This window comes from Ciconia boyciana, chromosome 2 (genome assembly GCF_034638445.1).
Source record: "Ciconia boyciana chromosome 2, ASM3463844v1, whole genome shotgun sequence".
Lineage (NCBI taxonomy): Eukaryota > Metazoa > Chordata > Aves > Ciconiiformes > Ciconiidae > Ciconia > Ciconia boyciana.
This window is the reverse complement of record NC_132935.1, coordinates 135,909,686-135,934,686: the sequence shown is the minus strand read 5'-3', so window position 1 is coordinate 135,934,686 and position 25,001 is coordinate 135,909,686. Positions and strand designations below refer to the sequence as shown.

The 25,001-nt window shown below is 39.5% G+C and overlaps 1 protein-coding gene across 1 annotated transcript in view; it reads left to right on the top strand.

Annotated features, from left to right (window-relative positions):
* Positions 1-25,001, top strand: part of BZW2 (basic leucine zipper and W2 domains 2) — a 59,512-nt gene that overhangs the window by 4,063 nt on the left and 30,448 nt on the right. The window contains exon 2 of the mRNA XM_072854184.1: positions 18,469-18,533. Coding sequence (XP_072710285.1) covers positions 18,476-18,533 — 58 coding nt within the window. The 5' untranslated portion in view covers positions 18,469-18,475. The remainder of the gene's footprint in view (positions 1-18,468; positions 18,534-25,001) is intronic.

Sequence of the window (25,001 nt, the reverse complement as noted above, 5' to 3'; positions counted from 1 at the left end):
GCTGTCTCTAATCCTGATAGTTATATCCTGGCCAAAGTTGAGGAGTATCTAATAGGATTATTCATTTAGATCAATTCAAGTTCATGCAAATTCAAGGGGTTTTTATTGCTAGAAACATCCTCTGTTTTTTCCCCTCAAATCTCACAGATACTAATCTGTGGATAGGTTACTTTTCCCCCCAGTTGATTGGCATTGTATAACTCTTTGACTTCCTTAAGTATTTTTATTTTATTGTAAGTGGGGTTTTTTTTAGGTTTCGTCTGTTTTTGGGTCTCAGGACAGCCACTGGATCTATGATATGATCTGTCAACATTGCTAAGTCTTGTTTTGTACCAGAAGGTAGATTATAAAAAGACTGCAAAAGAATAATTGAAAGCAGCCAGGAACTGGCAAGCATGATCCATGTTTAAACACAATAGTTGTATCTTTGAATGACAAGGTATTCCTATAGCCAGGGTGCTCATCTGAGACATGGATAGAGATCTCCATCTGATAACAGTTCCCTGTGGGGCCTTGCACAAAGTTAGGCTTTCTCTACGCTTTGAAATTTAGGAGCAAATCCCAACACTTGACTCTAGCTGTATCCAAAGACTGGCAAGGTGAGACCTATGCTCGCTTCATCTTCTCTTAAACCCTGACTTTAAGGATTCTCAAGCATATGGGACGGAAGGACACCAAGGTATCCTCCAAAAGATTGTCTGGTCCAGACTACTGGGTAAGCAGGGTTGAGGTGAGCAATATTCTCCAGAGGCAAATGAGGACAGAGCAGTGCAAAAGTACCCGTTTGGGACTTGAAGGTTCATATAACGTTCATATAAGGTATAGTCCTCCTGACAGGGTTTATTAGTTTGATGTAGGATGAGTGTTGGTTGTTTGCTCCTAGAAGTGATCTGACTGAGCAGAGCCAGCTTTGTTGTTTTTGCACCCAGAATATAGCCAGCATAGCAGCCATCTATAGAGGTTTCTTTAGAGAAAACTGCTCACTTATTAGTATAGGCTGCAAAGTGCATTTTTGTGTATATGCTTTTATTTTTGTGTATATATTTAACTGCTAATCATGCAAGGGCAACCCACATAATCTTCCCACAGATAGTGAGGGTTAACGGTGCAAAGAAGGATTTTTGAGGTGCTCAGGTATTGTGATGATGAAGGCAATATGAGTGCCTTAGATAAACATGCATTTGTACTACCTGGTTAAAACTTCTTAAATGAAAAATCAGCATTACTTTCATAACAAAATGAGACGTGTACCTCTTGCTCCATATAAATGGAGCGATACTCAACATTGGATCTGTATTTTAGGAAAAAAAATAAATTGCTCCTTTGCAGGTTGATTTCATCCTCTCTTAGTTGTTTGTTTTTGATGGTCCTAGTATGAACAACTTACTCAGAAAATACATCTTTTCTGCTTCTCATATGAGACTTTAAGTCATTATGATTCTTTCTGATTAAGAGAAATTCAAGCTTTAAACAGATTGCTTCATGCATATGAATTCCATGTAGGTAGGTACTTTAATTTTTTTGTAACTGTAATAGAAGAAATGGCATACAAGCAGCTTTTTGCTGATAAAGGACTGAGATGTGTTTAGTGACTGCAGAGCAATATGCATCAGAGGGCTGGCTAAGCACCTTTGCAAGACTAAGTTCTCTCCCACTTAAGCTTTTCAAGTGGTGGCAATAACCCAATCATGTATTAGCACGGCTTCTGTAAGAGTTGATTTGCAATGGCTTTTCAGACAGGTGTTGCTAAAATAAATGCAAAACTTCAGAGATGTAAATAAAATTACATAAAGCTGCAAGGGAAATAAATCTCTGTGTAGGTCACTGAAAAACCTTACAGCACGTATAGACCCTGCACCACTTTTTGGGAATCATGAGTGCAATACTGGGAAAAATAAAGACCCTGGGAGTGTCAGTAGCAGTTAGTGACAATTAAACCTTTTATGTGGTGAAAAATGGTGGAAGCAGTTGAGTTAAACATATCTAATTAGATCTAATTTGTGAGTAATTTTTTAACTCAAGACAAGTTTAAATAAACTCTACTTACAGTCATCTAAGATATATGTACCTGTTTGCAGGCTTAAGGTGATTGTTTAGGACAGAGGAATAAGATTATGCATTGAACGGATATGTGCTATTAAGTTCAGATTGCTTTAAGAGACATCACCTTTTACTCCTCAGCTTATTTTCTGTCCTCGTTCCTCCTGTTCAAATTCAAGAATTCTTATGTCTGTGTTGCACATAAGGCAATAGGCTGTCACCTATGTCTGTTTCGCTGCCTGAGCCTACAGGTAAAGTAATTCCATTCTGATATCTCAAGTGCAATAAATTTCACCTGTGAACTGCCATGGTTGCCCATTATACTCTGCATTTGATTTCTGATTCTATTTCTTTTTCCATGTGATCCATTGTTGATTAAATATGAGTTCTCCCCTCAACTGCAGCAGTACTTACTTGTTAATTTAAAATAGTAATTATCTGTTCAAAGATAACTAAAATACTCAAGGATCACTGAGAGCTAATGCTGGTGTGTGAGAGGAGAATTGACAAATGGAAAAAACCTATTGCTTCTCCCTAGAGAGAAGTCTGTGGAGTGCAATAATATTCTGCCATGCCTGAAAACCCTTTTGGACTTGCCATACCATACTTCTTAAATCTAGCTGTAGATCTTGTAAGAGACTGCAAAAGTAAAAATAAAAAGCAAAATAAAGAGAGTCCAGTAACCAAATGGAGGGTACAGTGGTGTGGTGGCCATATTTACAGCACCATAGTGCTCCCGAAGGTTTTTATGTGCTGTAAAGCTGAGAGCAGAACAAAACACTTGAGTTTCAGGGTTTAACAGCTTTGGTCTTCTGTAAGGTGCGGCTGTATAGTGCAAGCACAATAAAGGGAAATCATGTATTTCTAATATTGCTGGTAAACCTTCTGACTTGGATCACAGTTTTGTAGTGGGGTTGGATAGGTGCAAGTGGCAGCTCATGTAGATCAGATTGCAAGACTAGGAAGTGCTTGGTGCAAAGGGAAGGTAGTTAAGAGGTAAGCTGGTCGTGAGTCAGTATGGAAGCTGAAACCTGGGTAATGGCTGATACACGTGGTAAGAGCTTTTCTTCTCCTGTTGTTCATTCTTGTTCCCACTCCATCTTTAGAAATGCTTTTATCACTAAGTATGTTTTAATATAGTAAAAAAACTTCCTCACATGTGCCATATAAAACAAATAATCTTTTGTCAAGTTATGTATTTTGGTTTTTAAATTCCCAGAAGTCAGGAAAATATTTCCAGGAAGTAAATCAGTAGTAATTCCTACCATAATAGGGACTTTGTCTATAAGACTGTGTCTAAGAGCTTTTGAAATTAGAAATGTGGTTTTTCCTGGTGCAGAAACTATAGAATTTTCTGTAGGAATTTTAAAATTCATTGAGTACGTCATACATAGGCATGTTTTGGAGTCCTGTATAAGGATTTACTCTGCAAAATCTGAGTTATTCTTAGGTCAGATGGAGAAGTTTTGTGTGGAGGTTGCTTGCTGTTATTGCAGACTCATAGTAGCGGACAAAGATTATTGCTTTAGTCAGCCTGTAAGAAGGATGGATTACCTCTGGTGAGAATTAGAATTGAGGACAGACAGGTCAGGCAAGGAAAATGCTAGGTGCAGTCTGGGACAGAGAGGTCAGTCAGGGACACAGGAAGGAAGCATCTCCTGTGATGTCTTGAATCCCAACGAGTTACATCCTTCTACAACTCCTTCAACTACTGCAGGCAGAATAACTACGTACGGCTTTGGGGTTGTACTTCATTGTAATAACCACTATTTCATGTGTTTTCCTTAAATGTGTTTTCTTTTCATGCAGAAAAAAAAGTCTAAGCAGTTCAACAGTTTGTAATTTGCAAGCTTAAATGATCCTTTCATTTTAGGTTTTGTTTCTGTAAATAAAATCCTCTACTTCTCTAGAAATGTTTTTAAGAGGGAAAAGTCATTCAGTGCATTCAAGTTATACGTTAGTCATTTTTCTTCTGATAAGGCACAGGGGTGAAATCTTAGGAACGTGTTACTGAGCATTAGCAGATACAGGGCTCATCATTTATTTTCACTACCATTTCATTCCTCAAGCGATAGAAAATTAGAAAAACAAAGTGTTATTTGTTTTAAATGCTCAAGGAGAAGTCAACCCTTTAGAAAGAAGAGGGGATGGTGAGTTTCTTTTCAATCTACAGCTTTCTTTGTATGTGCCAGTATTGATATGAGTTTGGTTAAAGTCTTGTCGCTGGTTTTGTCCTGGATCTCTGCACCTCTCTGAGGTTGCTCCTGAAGCCTGTGCTTTTAAGTCTCTTTTCTGTCTTAGGTCTGCTTTGACTATACTATCTTAATGCATGGTTTCCTGTGACCGAGACCTGAGGATCCCCAAACCGTCAGCCAGTGCTGTGGAAGTCCAGTGTTGTGCTGTTGAATCCCATATACTGTCTGAGATTTTTTTTTCCCTACATTTTGTGGAAAAAGAGGCCCCAGTCAGCGTGTCCCCAGGGCCACCTGAATCCTTGTCTCTGCTCTTGAGATTCATCATCCTGCGCATCAGTCTCAGCTCCCTTCCCAGCACAGGGAAGCTTCTCTTGTGCTCGAGTATGTGGATAAGCTTTTTTGCCAGGTTTTGAGTTTGGCTATCTTGTTTTGCGGAACTTTATTAGAAGGCTTTTCCTTGAATTAGAGAAAGGAAAACATACTCATAATTTACTCCAAAGGAGCCAAGAGAAGGACTTTATATTTTCAATTGTTTTATTGGAACAGGCTGCCCAGGGAAGTGGTTGAGTCACCATTCCTGGAATTATTTAAAAGACGTTTGGATGAGGTGCTTAGGGACATGGTATAGTGGTGGTCTTGGTAGTGTTAGGTTTACGGTTGGACTTGATGATCTTAAAGGTCTTTTCCAACCTATATGATTCTGTGATTCCTGTTAAAATGTTAATTGGCATTTAATGCTGCATTAATGCATTAATGCTGCAAAGTCATGGTGCCTTCTTCCCAATGTGCCTTGCCATCAGTATATCAATTTTTTTGCATTGCTGTTGTGCCTCCAAGATCCTTTGTTATGATAGTGGACTGGTTGTTTAGTGATGTACATTGCTAAATCATCAAGGCATCAGACTATCAGGTCTCTCCTGTGATGAAGTTGTGCGATTCTTGAACTTTCTGTAAGCAGTGGTCCACAGCTCCCTGAAGCCAAATGTGTCAGCCAAAGCATTTCATGGGTAGCCTGTTTGATGCTAGGATTAGATTAGTAGCTTAATGCCCTCCCTGCATTATTTTTGTTTCCTGGGTATAGGAAGACCTGATTCTTTCCTCATTTCCCTTTGCCTTGTCTTGTCAGTCTAAACAGTTGTTGACCTTTTCAGTCTGACCTGGTAGGTATCAGTGCTGCAAAAGCAGTGTTATGGTATGAAGAGACAACACAAAAAAAAAAAAATCTTCTGAAGCTGAGGGAGAGCAAGATGTCGGTGATGGGGAGAAGGGCACTGTCTTCATAGTATAGACCAAAATGTTCCCCATTTATTCTTTTCAGCATCCTTGTTACTTTTTTTTGGTAGTCCCAGTATAAATTACTCAGTTCTTGTTAATAACTAGGTCATTAGATTACTGAATAGCTACCTTAATTAGTGTTCTGAACAATTGGTTAATAAAGGTTCATATCAACATATTCTTAATCTGAATATCAATTCTGTTTTTGCAGCATTATCAAGAATAGAGGAAAATTACCACCTATTGTAAAGCCCTGATTGAGAGTCATGTTGCATATCAGCTTTCTTTTATTTTAGGTTTTTAAAAAAGTAAATTTAAGTTGGCACTTCTGCTACCTTTGCATTTTATCTTCCATTAGCAAAGAACATATGCCAGGTTTTCTAATTTTTCCAGCTCTACAGAGCTTATCAAACTAGGCAGAGCGACATTTGAGGTGGGATGCAAATGCATTGGTCTGCATGGGCTTTAACAGTCAGTTCATTGAGTTTGAGAGTTTGACTGTATCCATGACTGAACAGATCTACATTTTGGGATTTAGCATCAGTTCACTTCTTAAAATTATAGGTTTTTTTTTTTCTGTTTTCCTCATACGACAGACGCAGTACCTGTTAACAATTTTTTGGCTTTTGAAAACCTTCTGTTTCTTTCAAAAGGACAGGAGGTGTAGCAGTGAAAGGTATATGCCCCTTTTTCACTGAAAGTTAATGTGTTTTGTAGAATCCTTTTCTAGATCCACATTCAAGAGCCCTAGGTTAACTGGCATGTCTTTCTGAAGTCCTCAGAGAAACCAGCCAAGTCTTTCATTGTTTGCTCAGTCCAGGAAAAAAAAAATCCTTTAGCTGTCTCATTAATAAACCTTTTAAATTCTTCATATCTTGCATCCTTGTAGGAAGTGAGTTGTAGAAATCTAACGTAGCTTTTATTGGCATTCTTACATTTACATATGTATGCATACACCTAGAGACATATATCCCGTGGAACCTTTATTAGATTATCTGCAAAAGTGGGTTGCTGTTATTGGTCTTTCCAGAGCATGAACAATGATGCTGTAAACAAGAAAATAGATTTCCCTATTAATAGTGTCAAATATCATTGTGCTGAGCTGACATTGATACAGCCTAAACAACCACAAAGCGAATGTATGCTTTCTCTGCCAAAGGAAGCCAGGCTGGCTGGTGTAGTGATGTTTTATGCCCGTTAAAAAAGATATTAAACCTATTCTAGTTAGAAATCTGTAACTTCTGCAGTAACACTTGGCTTCAGAAACTGGGTTGGCTCTGGGTGGGTTGTTGTGGTCTGATGCTGAGCCTATTCTCTCAGCATATTTGTGGTACACTGGATTTTGAAGCTTCCCAGCCAACAATGGAAATTCTGTGAATCATTTCAGAAAGATGAACAAGCAGGTCTACTGATTTAACTATAGAACCGAGTAATATTCTATTAGTAATTGTCCTATTGTTAATTTTGGCTGCCTAATTAAACTCTTAACTCTGTCTGAGGTGTTTTCAGATGTCACTGAGCTATAGACTTTCACACTGATTGCCAATCTGCAGGTATGAATTTGTTGTAGCATTGTAGAAACTGATGGAGAAAGTTTGATCTAGTTCAAATATCTAAAAAGTGCCTAAAGCTGAAGCTATGAAGCTGTTCCCAAGAGAATCCCTTAAGATCTCACCCTAAGATGAGCAAGCAGAATATTTTAGATAAGCTATTTTCTGGAAATGTTTACTCTTCTCCACTGATTGTGAAGAGAAGCAAGGATTGCAGGGTCAGACTTAGGTGTCTGTTGTCATTCATTTTTAGAGTTTAGGTCAAATGTACTCTGTTTTTGGGTTCTGACAGACAGTTGGCTGTTCAGTCAGGAAAAGTGGATATGAGTTTTGGCTTAGTTGATTGCCTCCTGAAATGATCAACAGTGAAATAGGTAGTGGTCCTCACAACTAATAGCATCACTTAAATTGTCAGTTTTTGCACTGAACTGAGCTGACTGACAGCTGTCCATGCTTCCATTTCCAGTGCATGGGCACGAAGCACTTCAGGAACTACTGCAGTGTAAATGGTACTGCCTGCAGGTGGGATTTGCTGCCTCTGTGATGGAGTGGGGTAAAATATTTTATACCTGCTCTGGTCTACATCTGGGTGAGGCAGATGTCTCTCACTCAATAACTTCTACTAGCTTCTTGTAATGTGATTATGCTGTTAGCGCATGATGCTAATACTGGAAAATAGATACAAATTAGTGAAGCAACAGGCTAATTACTCTATTTTTTTCTAGCTCGGGTGGTTTATATTGCTACTTTATTTTGACTTCCTTTCGTGGCAATGTTTCTTAATTCTGAGATTCTGGCCACCTGTGTATATAAATGTATTTTTGAGAACTGAGTTTTCATCTGATTGCAATTATGATTGAAATTGCTTATAAATATATCTTTTTGAGGAGCAAAACTATTGAGATACATTCATAGCATTCATAATAGCCATTGCTTGCAATGCTGTGTTTATAGATAGACTGTGAATTCTTTGGGTTAGTTTGATGGACTTCAAAGTCTTCTGAATCTGGATTACTGACAAAGACATATTCTTGGTTTTATGCATTTATGTTTTCAGATAAGTGTTGCATTTAATGTCATTTATGTCCAGATACAGCATGGAAGAAGATTAAGAAAAGGGGAGCTGAACTGTTGAAACTCAGAGAAGATGTGGTGTTTTGAGCACTTCCGTGACTGTGTCTGTGCATGGTATATCAAAATAGAGGAAACTTTGCCATACGTGATTACTTAGCATTTGAGCTTTTTGGTTACTAAACTGAGACTGATCTCCTAGTTTGTTCTGATGTGTGAATAGTGTTGGAGTCCAGTACTCTCTGACCAGCTTCTTTTAGATATTCCACACATGGAGGGTACAATGTTTAATATCTGCTTTACTTATCTGAAGATAGTTGATGTTACATGGGATTTCTGATTTAGCAGACTGATAGCAAAATATGCTGAAAACACAGATATATATCTAAGTTACACGTAACAAAGTAAAGCAATTGCTATACACAGTTCAATCACAATACCAATGTGATTCCTATTACCAGTCTCTACAATACACTCACTGTCATGATGCTGGGCATCCTCAGTCACTGGGAAGAAATATGTGGGTTAAATCACAATATTCTGTATGGACTGGCTCAAAGCTTTTTGTTTTCATCCCTGAAGACAACTAGTTTGAACGCTTTCCCTCATCTTAAAAGAAGCAACCTAAAGTCCTCCTACAAAATTAGTAATACAACGTGCTGACCCAGGTCAGCCCTCTTGGGACTTTTGTTTACTTCTCCTCCTCACCTGGCCTTACTGAATTGCCACCCAGCTGTCAGTGCTGTTGTCGTAGTACTCCCAAGTGGTGTATGCTGTCATGGGTGAGCAATGCTTGTCTTCTGCATTTGTGGATTTAAGAGATAGCCTTTCTTGAAGTACAGAGTGAGAAGGAGCTACGTGGGATACATGATTCCTATAAGTTACCTGACCTCAGACCAAAGCTTGACTTACTGGGAGACATTGGCCTTTGGTCCAGAGTCTGGTCTTTGACAGTGACCTGTAGAGTTGGGTAGGTGTAAAAAAAAAAAAAAAAAAAGAAGGGGGGTGGAGGGAGGGAAAGGATGTGGTGGTGTATGAATATAGATGGATGGGAGTGCTGCATTTCTTTGTTTTATCCTCTTGTCATACTTAAGCAATTTTCATCTCAGAAGGTTGTGTCATCCCTGTGTTTAATAGCCCTTGATAGACTCTTCTTCCATTAATTCATCTAAGAGCTTTCAGGTTTCCTCACAGAGGTGAAGAAATGCCTTTCTGAAGTAAGGCTGAGAGTGCTGGTATGTGAGCTGCCAAGCAGTGGGTAGCATAGCAAGTGTGTGCCCCCTCTCTGTGTGTCCAGTTTGTAATAACTATTTTTCTGACTCACCTAGATAATATTTGATTGTGTATGCACCCCATGCCATACACTGTTGGGTGGTTTTGGTTTTTTTGTTTGGTTGCTTTTTTCCAACACCCAACTTGTGGATATGAATCGATATCTATTGCCATAGAATTATCTCAGCTTGGTCTGAGAGGAACTGTATCCATCACTACTAGAAAATAACTATTTGCAGGTTGAAGCAATCTGGGCGTTGACTACTTTTATCCCCCACTCCAGGAATTTGTTCACCAAAACTACTGTGTTCTGTCAAAATGTTCAACCTGCTCTGAGGAGGAAACAGCAGCCACAGGGAACATGGGACTGCTTTTGGGATGAAGAGTGATACAAGTCAGTCATGGACTCCTTTTCTGTCCAAGTGAATGCTGCTAACAGCATAATCGGTGTTAGCTGGTATGTTTGGAATAGTTGACATGGTGCAAAGCGTTGTGCATTTCCATGGCTGGGTCTTTGTGCCATCTCTTTTTAGCCAGAAATATCAGAATTCAAGTATCTGGAAGCTGATTCACTGTCCCGCAAGTAAAAAGCCGTGTGTTAACTTGGTGAACTCCTTTCCCTTGCACATGCTTTGAAGAAATAATTAGGGAGTTCTAAGTTAAAACTTGCTTTACTCCTTACAGCAGTTGTCGTTTTATTAAAGCCAAGGCCTTCACTGCTTGCAAGTGTGTAAGAGGTGCTGGCTATTAATACATCCCTCCTCCGATTACTGTATTTAGTTCATGAAATAATAAACTGTTAGCAACTGGGAGGCATTGCTTTCTGGAGAATGCACACTTTGTATTTATTTTTTTGTTTTTAAGCTTAGCCCTTGTAATTTCGAAGACAATTTCTGGGTTTTCAAGTACTGCAGTGCTGTATCCTGGAGACACTGGTGATCTCTTGTGCTTTTGCTGCTGCTCAGAGCTTTGAGGTAGCAAGAAAAATGGAAGCAGCACATCAGTTTATTTTATTGTTGTGATATTTGAACTGTATAAGTAGGGTTGACACTGTAAAAATATAACTTTCAGTGGCCTGATACATTAAAAAAAGAGAAGCAGGGTGGACTTGAGCAGAGGAGTGGTACACTACATGAGAAAGCTGCTCTTCCTGCACTGGCCTTCATTACTGAGCTGTTCTTGTGTTGTCTTGTGTCTGACAAACTTCGTTGCTAGGAATGAAGCCTCTCTGGTAATTTTTTTTAACATGTTTTCTTCTGAATACTTGCATTTATTGGTTTATTGGAGACCTGGTTCAGGGGGACACTATAAAGTAACTCCATTAAGTGTTTCTTCCAAGTGTACCGCGAACAGTGGCTAGTACAACACTATCTGCCAAACATTAATGAAGGATTGAGCTAAATTGCAGCAGTACCTTTATAATGATTTTTGCAGAATTTCAGCTACACTGTTTTTCCTTTAGCAACATCATATCTTACGGCAATTGCTGAGATGGTTATATTTTTTGGGATAAACAGCACATCCAATGTCCCTCCAAATTCAAGAATCCTGTTCTAACATCCACACAGTCCACTGAAAGTGGTGTCTTTCATAAGGAAGAAAACTTAATAGCTTTGGAAAAGTACCATCTTCTGCTTGTTTTCTAAGTTCACCTGACCCTGATCTCTGATGATCCTTTTTATCCCCTTCTTTTTCTAAGAAACTTTCCTGCTGGCAAAGCATGCAAGCTTGGAGTTGGATGACTAGCCATCACCTTAAAATGAATGTTAATTGGGTATGAACTGATCTGTAGCAATACACCATCTCCGTTATTTCAGGGTACTCCAGTTAGGAGCACAGCAGCCTAAGAGAGCTCTCAACAGTCTGAGAAAAGCTCCTAATAATACCTTGTCCTTGAAGAATTATATCTAATTCCTCCTCTTAGTTGCTGAAAGAAACCTTGTTACGGCAAGATAACTTTTTGTGTCAACCCAAGTGTATGATTTCATTTTCTTGACTTGTATTTTCACCTGTCAATGATTAAGAATTTTTTTCCCTGTTTGTTTTTTCACTGGCTGTGCTGTGACTCATGCATATTTCATGTAGTTGTTGATTATGGGACACAGAAGTCCGTTACCTTGGTGGTTCAATTTACAGTTCTCTTGACCTTGTGAAGTGCATCTGGAGTGCTTCGGTCATGGGAGGCTTCTGTCTTGTTTTTACGTTGTTATTCAGCTGAGCTGCTTCTGTAGAAATTCTTGGTTAGTGACCTAAGAAATACCCGCTTTCCTGAAATACGTGCAGTGAGCTGGATCTCTAATGCAGTGTGTGATTGTACATTAATTGGTGGCAGCAGGTTTTTCTGATTGTTTTTCAAGAAACATCTTCCTATGCATCCCAGTTTAGTAGTTAGCTGATGAGATTTATGGTGCAAATTTTGGTGAGTTTGACTTCATATTTTTGTCTGGGCTTACTTATTTCTCAGCTGGATAACTACTCACAGGTTGCATGCACAATTCTTGGCTGGAGAATCTTGCATGAGCACAATTTTTTATTTTAACGTGTGGTAAGTTTCATTCTCTTTTGATATTTGTTTGTACTTGCTGCAGAATGAAACCAATTCCACTTGTTTAATCTCTTTGTTTCCTCTCTCCCACTAGGTGTACTAATAAAGGACAAGTACTTTTATTGGGTGAACACTTATTCTTTACTGTGGAAAAACACTGTCCTGTGATTAAAAAAAAAAAAAAAATAATTAAGTGCCTTAAGAGCTTGTGGAAAGCTCTTTTGGGAAAGACAGGGCATTCAGTGCGTGTTGAAAACCTGCACTATCTTATGATACTACATGATAGCCACTGGTGACTAGGGCATGCTTCCAAGTATGAAATCAAAGGTCGGTATCTAGTTGCTTCATGTACTGTAATGTCATAAGCAAAATTAATCCATAACAGAAGATGTATTTTTCCAGCAATAAACATGTGGATTAGCAGTATCCTGTTTTCATGTAAATATTAAAACATGAGGTTGATAGTATTTACCCTGCACATCATTATGTGACTGCTTAGTCCCTGCATGTTGCCATTGAGGTCATTTGTGCAATAAAAATCAGTGAGGGGATCTTAATGTGGTGAGAGCCTGTCTCTGGCTTTACTACTTGTACTGAGAGGGACCTTTGGGATAAAGGTTTCATAGACATTGTAACTCTACTGGTGGCCCCTGTGGGCAAAATAGCAAGATAAACCTTCTGGCTGCTAGTGCTGCCCTTCCTGATGATTTGAAGTTACAGACCTCCAGGTTATTAATCAATTCTTAAAAAAACTATGTTTTAGGAATGGAGGGCAAGATTCAGAAAAGGGTGGTGAAATAGCACAAGTCAACCTGCATGAAGAAAACCCGGCATATCTCACTAAGTGTAGGGGCTTGGTCTTGCCAGCTCCCCAGATGTGCAATGAAGGAGAGAGGAGAGGTGGCTTCTCAGCACTGCTCTGGTCCCGTCCTCAGCACTTGGGACCCTAGGAGGCAGCAAATAGAGCTCTTTTTATTTCCTTATTTGTCAACAGTATCAAAGTGAGCTTTAGCAGCAGGTAGGGAGTGTCACCGCCATTCTACACGTTGCGGGCTAGCCATCATACTGCCTCGGATGTGTAAATAAAGAGCTTTTCTTTCACACTGACCGAACCTGGGAAATGTCGGCAGCCAAAGTGGATTTTGTAGCCTTATGAGGGTGCTAAAACTGTGTTAAAGCAGAAAATGCTTCACAGCTGTCGCGGCAGTGAACGCTGCAGCAACCATGCAGGCTGCGTGACCGATGTGCATTGCAGTTGCTTGCCTCTCGCCGCACCCGGGTGTTGGGAAGTGCCTGTGGAAAAGGAGGAGCTGTGAGAGTCCTCACAGGGACTCAGTGTCTGGGTGGAAAGTAGGAAGCCTGATGAGGATTTGGCAAGAACCGGCGGCTGCGCTGCATCTGCTCTGTCCTGTCGTCCCCTTACATCTCTCTGTTCCTCTGTACTGGTAATGATTTATGAGTTTTCCACCTACAGATTTTGTTAGCTCATAATCTAGCTGCCTGCTGCCTTCCCAGGGAGCGGAGACAGCTGCTGGCTGTGTGCTGACATGTTTCCTCTCCAGCAGAAGTGCCAGGCCAGCTCTTCCTCCATGCTGCTCAAGTTCGGTAATTTGCTTTTAACATAACTCTTTGGCTTGTTGCTGAAAAAAGAGGAAAACCCTCTTTAGGTTTTCATAAGCCTGGAACTGTAACAGTGAGAGGATGAAAACATCTAGTAATATTGCTGGATGAAAAAGACCCAATAAAGCTTCTGATGTCCTAGATACTCCACTTCTTGGGGGGAAAAAAGATTGACCTTGATATGTGGGTTGGGATTTTTCCTTCATAGAAACTCTCCCCATCCATGCTTTAATTTTATTTGACTTTGTGATGAGTGCTCCTGTCTTGCATGATGTCTGAGCAAGAGAAGGGGATGGAAATAATTCCTGCCAAGCATCTGTTCCTGTGAAAGCTGGTGGTGCTGTGTTGGTGGTGCTCTGGCAGCTCTCTCCAGCACCCTGTCAATCAAATGCCATCAGCGGGAGTCCCCGCAGCAGCATCCCGTGGAGCAGTGCTGCTGGAGCCTGCCCGTGGGCTGCCCAGAGGGTCACCACCTGCCCCTGTGGGCTCCCTGCCGTTGTTACAGTGCCCTGCATACACAGAGTCATTATATCTTGGTAGGGAGTTTTATTAAACAGTTGTTCTTTTTTGATGTTGTCTGGCATTAATTTCCCTCTCTCCATAACTAGGGCAGTGAAGTTTTGCTGCTGTGAAGTAACTGTGCTTGAATTCATTGTGGGCATGTTAATGTTTGAAGAATCTCAGATGATTCTGAGATTTTGGTTAAAAGAAGTGTAAAATGGTGCTTCTAAAAATAGTATTGGTTTGGATAAAGGTTTTCAGTTGTTTTTTTTTTTTCTTCAATTTAAGCAATATGTTTCCAAGAACAAAAGTTTCCAGTACTTTAGCTTGGTAGAAACTTCAGCCTTATCAAGACTTTCAATAATTTAGGAGTTAATCGTCATAAGAATTTCCCTGTGGTATGGATAAAAGACTGCATTTTTCTAACTTAATAAGCAAGTTCGAGCTTGCTGAAGCTCTGAAGTAACTTTTACTTCATTTGTTGCTGGTTTCATATAAATTTTATTAATTCTGTTACAATTTTTAGTAGTTGTGTGAGAAGGATTGGTCGATTATAGAAGCTGCTATATCATATATGTCCAGATGTCTACTACTGTAGATGTCCCTCAGTTTTATTGTAACTGTTTAGGGTGTTTAGCATGTAAATGAGAAGCAAATGTAGAGAAAGCTGAACTTATGGGCTTCAAGCAGTTTCAGGAGAATGTACCAACTCAACAACTTACGTATTTTTTTAAATGTGAATCTGTTTTGTAGAAGCCTGTTAACAAGAGTGGGAGTGGAATTTGGGAAACTGTTTTAAGTCATGCATTTTTAAATTTTTTCTGAATAATTTTGTAGCTGCAAGTTAGTTATCAGCAGGCTTAGACAGTTTGAGGTTTTTATGGGAAATGAGCCCGTTCTGCAGTGTGGGACCTGCTCCGGTACTGCTGTCTGCCATCTCCCGCTTGAGTCATCCCAGCTTCTGACTTACGTGCTTATAGAATAAAAAGTGATTGAGTATGGAATTTGAACACATGAGTTTTCTACAAGAGGTTTTCTGGATCAAGAGTAAAGCATCTATTGCTGAGCCTCTCCCATCTTCTGTAGAAGGGTGGAGTCTGTGAAAGGACTGTGCTAAAGAGCTATCATTTCCACATCTCTTGCTCTCTTTCCTGCTGGCAATTCATATGAATCCTGGAGGATATTGGGCTGCAAGATGTAAGTTTGACTGGTGGTTTGGGTTTTCTTTTTGAGGCTATTTCCTTCCTACCCGTACCCATCCTTAAGATCTTTACTCCTCTGAAAGCTATTAAGACTTCTCTAGCTGGCATTTCAAAATTTGCCTTTGGCTTTGACCTACTCAGATCCTGTACCTTTCAAAATGGAGAATATATGTAATAGTTCAAGGTCTTTTATGATTTCAAGGCTTCATAGCTACATGACACCTGAGAGGCAGGCTGCACTGCGATGCAATGAAATGTATTGTGCAAGTTTATATGCTGCCACCCTGAAGTTACAACCTTCATCCATCACTTCTGTGTTGGTGGTGGTGTGTTCTTGATTTAAAAAAAAAAAAAAAAAGTTTTTGCATTGCATTCACTTTTGTAAATTTTAAACTATCATCCAGGCACCTGTTGTGGTGGCAACAGCACTTTAAAATCTCATTTGCAGTACCTGGTGTCATTTGTAATACAGATAAATCCTGGGATGTCGTATAGATCACTGGGTTGGTTTTGCCCAGACTTGTGCTGCAGTTTCTTGATGAATGTGCCTGTGCTCTCCCTGGGCCAGGGCTTGAGGGAGTGCCTTATAAAGCCTGACCCTCACTCAAGCAGATAAGAGCGCAGTGCATTTTAAGGCTAAATATAGAAGAAGGCAGATCCTGTGTTCCTAGTAATTAACTATTCAAGAGTCTCTTCTTGTTGCACTGAACCTCTAGTCATTAAATCTGCCACAAGTGGTAAGTCTTACTTTAACTGTTTGGTTTTTTTTAATCTTGTTCCCAGCTGTCTTAAAAGGCATATTTTATATTCACAGGGAACAGTTTTAAAATCCGATAGTCAAGCTTCAAATGCGTGCGACTCTTCTCGCAGTTTAAAAAGACACTGCATCAAAGGAAAGGAGAGGTCTAGCGCTAGAAATTTAGCATATGTATTTATATCTTTTATAGCAACTGGGAAACCGTACCAGTATGGCTGAGTTGAAAGTCAGGTGTCATTCATTTCATTGCCCCTAAGGAATTCATTAAGGAAGTAGGCAGTGTCGATCCCAGACCGATGGCATGTTTGTGCTCTGAAAGAGCTGTGACGAGAGGATTAATTCTTACCTGCTGCATGGCTTGCTTGACACCTTCTTTCCAAACCTCATGGGCTCCTCCTGCAATCTATTGAAATGAACATTTTTAGACCCAGAACAAGGCATAAGGTATCGGGGCCAAGCATAAAACCAATCAAAAATAGCTGGGTGAATATTACATTTTATAGATCAGTCTCTTACAAATGACTGAAGGGCGCAAAGACAAAGCAGATAAATATGTCAAATCTAGCCGGTCACTGGCTAGAGGCTGGGCTGTTGCTTATTCCTGTTGACTGCTGGATTATCTGCCTAATTAACTTGTAAAACATGTCCTGTTCCTCTGCCACTGAGACAGCTATGTGAGGAAAGAGACTTCTGAGCTCTGTTGTGAAGGGAGGCTTGGATCCTACAGCACTTTAAAAGATTCTGTAATATCATGGTTTGCTATTTTAACTCTCTTTGCAGATGGGCAAATCATTTTTCCAGAAGGCTATTTAGTGTTGCAGTTGTCTTGAAAAGCTCCTTGGTCTGTTAAAACTGTAGCTTTAAATCTCAGTGATGAATGTGAACCTCTCAGTTTAACTGCTTGTTGCATCTTTGTATTTTTATGACTTGCAGGGAGCAAAACCAGTCTTGATTCTGAACTTTACTGGCTATTGCCAGTGCATGCAGGCAGTTTTTGACTGCAGATAAATGGTAGACCTAGACTGGAAAGCAGTTGTTTGCCAAGTTAAACATTTGAAATGCTGCAGAAGTGGCCAGCTAGTGATGCTGCAACCAGAAGAGGTAGTCTGGTGAATGAGAACATATTGTATAGCTGGAGCATTGTTAACAGAGTCGTTAAATGAACTTTCAGGGGTAGAGAGAACATTACTTGGATAATTGTGATTGATGGCATCTTTCTAGCCACAGAGCTTGAGTTTCTCTTTGCTTATGGTAGGAAGAAGTGTTGGCAAATGTATGTACTTTTAAACTAGACCTGCAGTCCGCAATGAAGAAACAGAAATAATACTAATTTTTGTAAAACTAAACTTATTAGCAGAACATGCCCAAAGGGCAAAGCTTCTTGCATGGTAAGGCTTAATTCTGAACGAGCAAGTCATATGTAACAGTGACCTAATGACCTGTGGGGTATGAAATAGGTGGCCTGTAAGTCCCAGCACTGGCACTTGCTGTTGGCAGGACAGGGGAATGACCCATGATGATTGCCACGTGCTGCAAAGCTTCCTTGGATTCATTGCTGTTTGCATTCAGCTATCGGTTTAGCTGCTGACTGCACAAGCTGCATCTTATGTAATTAAACTAATTATATCCAAAGTGGAAAAATAGTTTTGTTTTCTTTAGGTACAATGGCATTAATATATGATCACTTCCCAAATTTTTTAACATTGCATGTTGAGATTTGCCATTAAGGTCTGAAGTAATATAAGCCCAATATTTTTTTTTTTACTGTTGTTGTTATATGACAAGCCATGTAGGTCCTTAACTATGTATTTATACACAAAATTGATGGGGGGGGAGTTGATTATCTTTTATTATTTTTACAACACATACAGGTTTTTAGGAACTAAAAGTTCCTAAGAGCTTGGAAGAAACTTAAGAGGGATTTGGTTGTTAAAACATTGTCTTGGTGGTTAGACTGCAGTCATTTCTTCAGAAGGACGGCGTGTAGCCCTGGGAGTCTGATTACCTGGTGAACACGCTGGAGGGCAAGACCTGTGTGGCGTGGAGCCCTGCTGGGATCGTTCCCGGTCCTGTGTCCTAGTGGCTTCTGTGCCCCCGAGCATCCCCGTCAGTTGTGTGGGCAGCGCTGCTGTACCCCTGGCCCAGCAGTAAGGGCAGAGGCTCCATCACCTTCCTGCTTGAGTTTGAACCTTCACAGTTTTTCATAGGGATACTAAGAGCCAGGTTTTGAGAGAAGCACATCTCATCAAAGTTATTCTTGGATCATAGTGCTCTTTGTCTTTAAGATAATGTGAATTATTCTTTGAGTATATGTCAAGAACTTTCTTTCCCTTTCACATGTTGGGATTTTACTACACTGAATGTTTTTTTTGCCTTTAGGTTAAGCTGTTGTCTGTAAATGCCATAGTAAAAATCTATTTTTCTCTTTTTTTTCCTCCAGAAATTTTATGAATAAGAATCAGAAGCCGGTGCTAACAGGCCAGCGGTTCAAAACTAGGAAGAGGGGTAGGTTACGTTACATTTTTAATTTTATTTTCCTCTTTGTTAAAATGATTAGAAGCGGGGCAGGTGGGATAACTGAAAGTTCAATAGGATTAAGGTTTTTCTCTCCTTCTCTTCAGCCATGTTAAGAGTGCAGATGTTATTTTTAACTAAGCTCTATGAATTTTATTATTTTCTCTATATATCTTAGGACTTCTGTAAAATTTGGGTTTATTAGCTATTAAGTCTTGTAGAAGCCTCAGTTGAAAAATTAGATTCTAACTGAGTTTATAGTATATTTATATATGAGGAACAAAACTTATTAGATGTTTGTTTCAGGTGTTTCTTAAAATGTCCCTTTCAACTAAGAAAGCAAAATACAAGCTTTTATTTAAAGGTTGCGTAAAGAAAATATGGCTTTTTTGGTTTTGATTTTTGTTTTTATTTCTTTGACTCAAATCAATGCCATCTCTATAAATGAACCTTTCACATCTAAAAAGGAATTCTCTCGCCTTCCTTCTCTATGAGATGGTCAGATCATCTCGTTGTCCTTGCTTTCTGTAACAACAGAGGTCAGAAAGCTCCTGTTTCACAAATATTTATTTCTGCTGTGTTAGTGTAGTTTGATTTTCTTTATTGTTAAAATGAAACAATTACTATTGCCTAAGTCCCCTTTTTACTCATTGTGATTCTGATTTTCTGTAAATGTGACCAACACTTTCTTTACTTATGTACAATATTGCATCAATTTTTAAAGAAAGCTAAGTGGTGCTAATTACACTGATCATACAGGTATTCTGTACAACGAGTGTCATCCTAACATGTTTGCTCATACTATACTCAGAGTTCATTTGTCATGGTTTAGGTGTCTGAGATGAATGCCCAACACTGAGGCAGAGAGCAAAAATATATGTAATAAATGATTTATCTTTTTCAGGAAAAAAAATAAGTCTGGTTTGTGCAAAGAAGGCTTAGATTTTTTGGTGTTGCAATAGCAGATGATTATAGCACACACAGTTGGGGTTCCTGTCTGTCATGTAACAGACTTTTTCCATCTTGACTTGCCTGTTTCTGATCAAAAGCTAACACCTGGTCTTAATGTCTTGTGACAGAAAATGTAAATAAGAGCATTTTCTCAGTGTGGATGAGAGAAACAAAAAGAGTTTGTAACCTTTCTCAGAAAATTACAAATTCTATCACGAGTCTGAAGAGCTGAGTGAGTGTCTTAAGATCTAGGATGATCATGAAGCTTGGATGAGAATTGCAAAATAGTTTGGTTTCAGTCGTGTTAAAAAGCAGTGCCAGCTTTCTCTTGTCTTTTCTCCCTTGTACACGTCACTTCCTCAGTTTGACCAGTGTGGTCTCTTAAATGGAAAATGTCCTTTCAATGATGCACATACAACATTTGTAGGTATAACTAATTTAAAAAAGAAACCTATATTGTTTATAAATAAATGTCACGATGCTCCAGTAATTAGTGGGATTAACTTTCTGTCAGCATGGCCCAGAACATTGTGCAGTAGCTGTACACTGTGTTAACTAGCAACAGCATAGATGTAGCTGGAGGAGTGGAATTAACAATCCCTAAAGAAATACCTGTCAGATCAACCAATAAAACAATCGGATATGCATACTGCTGGATGAATCCAAGGTATTATTCAGTCTAGGTCAGTCAATTATGGTACATATCTTATTTGCTAAAATTGCCTTAGAAAATGTTCTCTCTCTCATAAAGACTTTCTTTTCAGTCCCTGTTTTGCAATGTATTTGGCGTCATGAGTCCTACTATGAATTTGGTCTTTGACACCTATTTAATACAAGTAATAATTAGAATAAATAAAGATTTGTAATTCTGTGCCTATCTCTTGAATTTCTGTTACAGTGATTGGAAGTGGCAATAGATATTTGTTGACTACATGGAAGAAGGAAAAGACTTGGGGGGGAGTCTGGAAGATTGGGAGGGTGGGTTTTTGGGTTTTTTGAGAGATTACTTAAATGGGATTGGGGATATTAAATGGCTTTAATATAGAAATCTTAATATGCAAACACTTCTTTATGTGCTTAAAGCATAAAATCTCTTCTTCAAATATGGTGGGTTCCTCGTTGCCTTAATATTTGAGGATCCTGCTTAGAAAATTGTAGATACCTGTTTTCTTCCTGGAGGCAGAGTGCTCGAGGAAGAGAAATGGCTTCCTAGCATGTTTATTCCCTTCTGTTTGTATATACTTTTTCTTTTTTGTATCATAGCAGTGTCACAGACTGTTATGTCTTAGGCTTAGACTAGAAGATACTATTAGGTTTTTTTCTCCTGACTTTCAGTATATCATGGAGTCATGAAATTACATGCAGGTAGGAGAGAGTGCAGTGGCTGTGGTTGAAGATGGCATTTCAGTCGCGGAGACTATTCCGTTGTTGTGTAACAGGCAGGCAGGGGGGGTCTGAAACGTGCAAATGCTGGGAGGGTGAGCCGGTTGAGAGATGACTGCCGGTTCTTACTGGTTGATTTGTGTCTCATAATACTCTTCTTTACTCTTCTGCAGCTCCCAGGAGCACTGGCATCTGAGGAGACAGTGAGGTGTAATACGGCAGTCAGGCATTTAATAAAAATAATTGTCCTTATGAACTCTTATTACTGCCACTAATCTCTGAATGCAAACAATTTTTGAGCTTTCAGAGAGCAAAAAAGGAAGATGATGGTATTTTTTTTTCTCTAAAGTTTGAAAGTGTGCTTAGCGTCTAAAACATTTTTGAGAGAGGACTATGAAGGAAGAGTCCCACTCCTTCCAGTTCTATTAGTTGACCTAATAAAAGGTATAAACGTTGTCTCCAGCATATATAGTGGCAGGCATTAAAATCAGTTTAAAAAGATTTGAAGGAAGAAAAATGATGTTGTAAAAGGAAGAACGTTCTGAAGGGAGGAGGCATCTCACAATTCCATATCAAGTTTTTAGCAATCTGAGCAAAGAAAATAGTTTGGTTAGTTCTTAGTATAATCTCTGTACCCGTTGAATACTGCTTTTTTGGTGAGGGTCAGCAGTAGTTGGCATCTGGCCGGGATTTGTGCTTATGGTGCAGATACAGGGGATGTGGATTGTATTGACTGCCCTGTACTTGCATGCATGCAAATTAATGTCTTTGTGTCTTCTGAAATGAAACAGGAGGAAATAGGAGTAGCAAAAATTACAGTAGGAAATAAAGAAAATTTATGTATCCAGACAGTTGACAAATGCCTACGGGACAAAAAGCTTCCTGAAGCATTAACAGGATCAAACAGTGTGTATTGTTTAAAGTAAGCTGACAGGCAATACCTGAGACCCAAGTTTGTTCCCATGGTATAGATAACATAGAGTTAATATCTGTTAAAAAAACGGTGCAAAAAGGTAAATGGCAGCATAAAAAGAAGCTGAGCTAAACAACACATTACTTTCAGAATGAAAATTATCTAGTAAAAAGTCAACATTAACACCTTTATGTTAACATGAAGTCAGAAGGGGGGTCAAAGAGGGCATCTCATTTGTATTCCACAGAAATATAGTTGTGGGCCTTCTGTTTAAGAGTTAAGATTAATTCTTAAGGAGGGAGGTATGAGTGTACTCTGTGATTTCCTTAGAAGCAAAGAAAGGAAATAAGGATCTGGGAACATGATGAAAATGAAAAGCTGTGTATAGCACTGCTGCATTGGTTATTGTGTGCATCGCATCTGCAAGCTACACCTGCCTCCGCTAGCCTGTGATTGAAACTGTGCTTGTTTAGTAATTATGTACTTGACAGCTCAACATACTGTCACCACTTCTTGATGATGGCTTCTTACTCACCCTGTTGTGCTACATCAGCATATTCCTCTTCAGTACATTAGCTTGGTAGGAAAATGTTTCAATAAAATTATAAATCATTTTTCATGCAATGAGTTTACCTCCTCTTCCTGTGTAAATTTTTAGATTGTGATAGACAAGAAAATAGTGGGGTACTCCAGAAGACAGGAGGACTTCTGGGGCAGGAGAAGAATCTCCTTAAAATAGCTAAGAAATATTAATCGTGGTGTTTGTGTTTGTACTGAGCACTGTGTACCCATGATACCAAACATATAACACCTTTCAGTTTAGATGTGAACATCTTAAATTTGTAGACAAAATACAGTTGAAAAAGTAAAATAGGATTATTTTTTTAACTCATCTCTTAAGGCAGAACTCTGTCATTTTACTGGTTAATGAGTTATCAGGCTTTTTTTTTTTTTCCCCTGAAAATAATACTTTTTTGGTAAGCTGAAAGAGAATAATTATACTCAGATACTTGTTTATGGGTGGAGCTGGGTTTCTTGTGTGCAAATAAAACTGCCTGAAGTACACATGCTGAACTACTTATGCTTACTTCAGTAAAAGGCTTATTTGTTTGTAGGTTGGTTGGTTTGTTGCTTGTTTCAGGTTTTAGTATTTCAAGTTGGAAGAGAGCTGCAACTGAGTATTTGGTAACGGGTCTGATAGCTCAGATGGGACTCCAGTAGTATGCTTCTCCGTAGGCATTTCCCCAGAACACAGGCACGGTTCTTCAGTTTCCCCAGTCGACCCTCTCTGGTTTGTCCGCCATGGGTATGCCCTGCAGATATGCGAGATGGTTACTCAAATAGCAGACTCCAGATCTTCATCACAGCTGAAAGTCGAGGTAACACAACTGAGCCTGAATATCTCCAAGGTCTGGGGTGAAGTAAAAGCCTGGGAAGAAGTTGCTTGCAGTTCAGAGAAGGGGCATATTGAGTAGTTTATTGGATGACAAGAGGGTGGTAGCGAGGAAGCTAGGTTGGCACTATGATTGTGTGCATCGCTTCAGGACAAGCTGGGGTTGGGAAGAGGTGGTTGCATGAGTGATGCACGCAATCATAGTGCCATATGTATATGGGTATCCATGGAGCTGAGCAATCCTCAGCTTTGGTCTGAGGAGGTCAGCTTTGGGGAATGGGGCAGCACCCCACTTGGAGATAGGTAATAGAGTCAACAAACCACTAAAAGCTAGGCGTAGCAGGGCGTTTCTGGAAAATAAGATGATGCCTCATTTTTCCGGTGCTGCTGAGCACTTGACAGACAGCCCTGGAGCTGCTGTTGGTTGCGCGCTGCCAGGTTCCTTGGAAGGACGGGTTGACTAGACCCCTGAGCTTCCCAGTGGCCTGGGACACTGAGCGGGAGGGACTGCTTGTGCTTTCTGTGTACAATTGTTATGGGGGTAGGGAATGGATTGAAAGAGGGGGAGAATGTGCAAGTAATGCACTGATGATGGTAGATGATGGCGCACCCCAGATACACGTAGGGGAACAAGAAGAGAGAGAAACATTTACTTATTAGAAATACTAAAGCTGATAAAAGTAGGCATTGTTTGTAAGATAGTTATTTAATTGCTGTGAGGCTAATGTGGCTGGAGGAAAGAGATTAGGGGAAGAAAGGCTATTGGAAACCAAGGTCTTTTGGTTAATATTTGGGATAAAAAGCTGCACTATGAGTTGCAGAGAAAGGAAACCTGCAGCCAGAGGATGAGTAACGCCTCTTCTCCCAAAAAGCCTGCAAGGGTTGCAGCTGTCATGTTTCAGACTGCATATGTTTAGACAGGAATTTTACCAATCCTCATTCATCTTAGTAGCTGTAATCCCTGGATTTGTCTCCTGGATATAATATGTGCAGGTTTTTTAAAGAACTTGGATCAGCATTTGTGTCAGCAGGCGATAACAAACTATTTTGGTCTTTTGAGTGTCACAGAACAGCTCACAGTTGCGTTTCTGAAGTTCAGAGTTATTTTGATGGTAACAAGCATTTTGTATGTCCCCTTGTATAAAGTCAGGACTTGCTTTGCTAAGAAGCTTCAAGTGTCTGTGGTAAACTGTTAACAGCCTGCAAGAAAAAGCAGCAGGAGGTATGGGTAAATCTACCTAGCTTTATCTGGAGGTTGCAGTTACATCTGTTGTGGCTAATGACCTTAACATAGGGATGTTGTCTGGGGGTCAGACTGTACCTTAATTGAGTTCAACCAGGGACAGCTGTAGAAAATGTGATGTGAGCGCTGCATTTCTGTGTTCCTAGCGCTGCTTAGGTCTGTGAATATGAAAGATAAATTCTTGGTTATGCCATTTGGCAGGGTCCTAAATGTTTTCACAAAAAGTATTTTTATGAATACCTTGATCTCTTTTCCTGAAGACTTGTCTTTTTGAAAACATTTTAGATATGTGACCATAGTTATTTAAAGAAAAATATCAAGAAATGAAAAATGGAATATTCTTACAGTGAGATTTACAGATAACTGACCTACCCTTTATTCTGCTATTGGATTTAACAATGCAGAATGATATGCGCATTTTATAACATCTTCAACAAGAGAAGCAAGGGTATGAAATTTGAAAGCAATTTCAATAGTTGCTTTTCCTCCCTTTTATTTATTTATTCCTGTGTGTTTGGATATGTTTTGATATTTTGGGGGATGAGGAGGAGAGGGAAGCAAGGGTAAACACTGCAA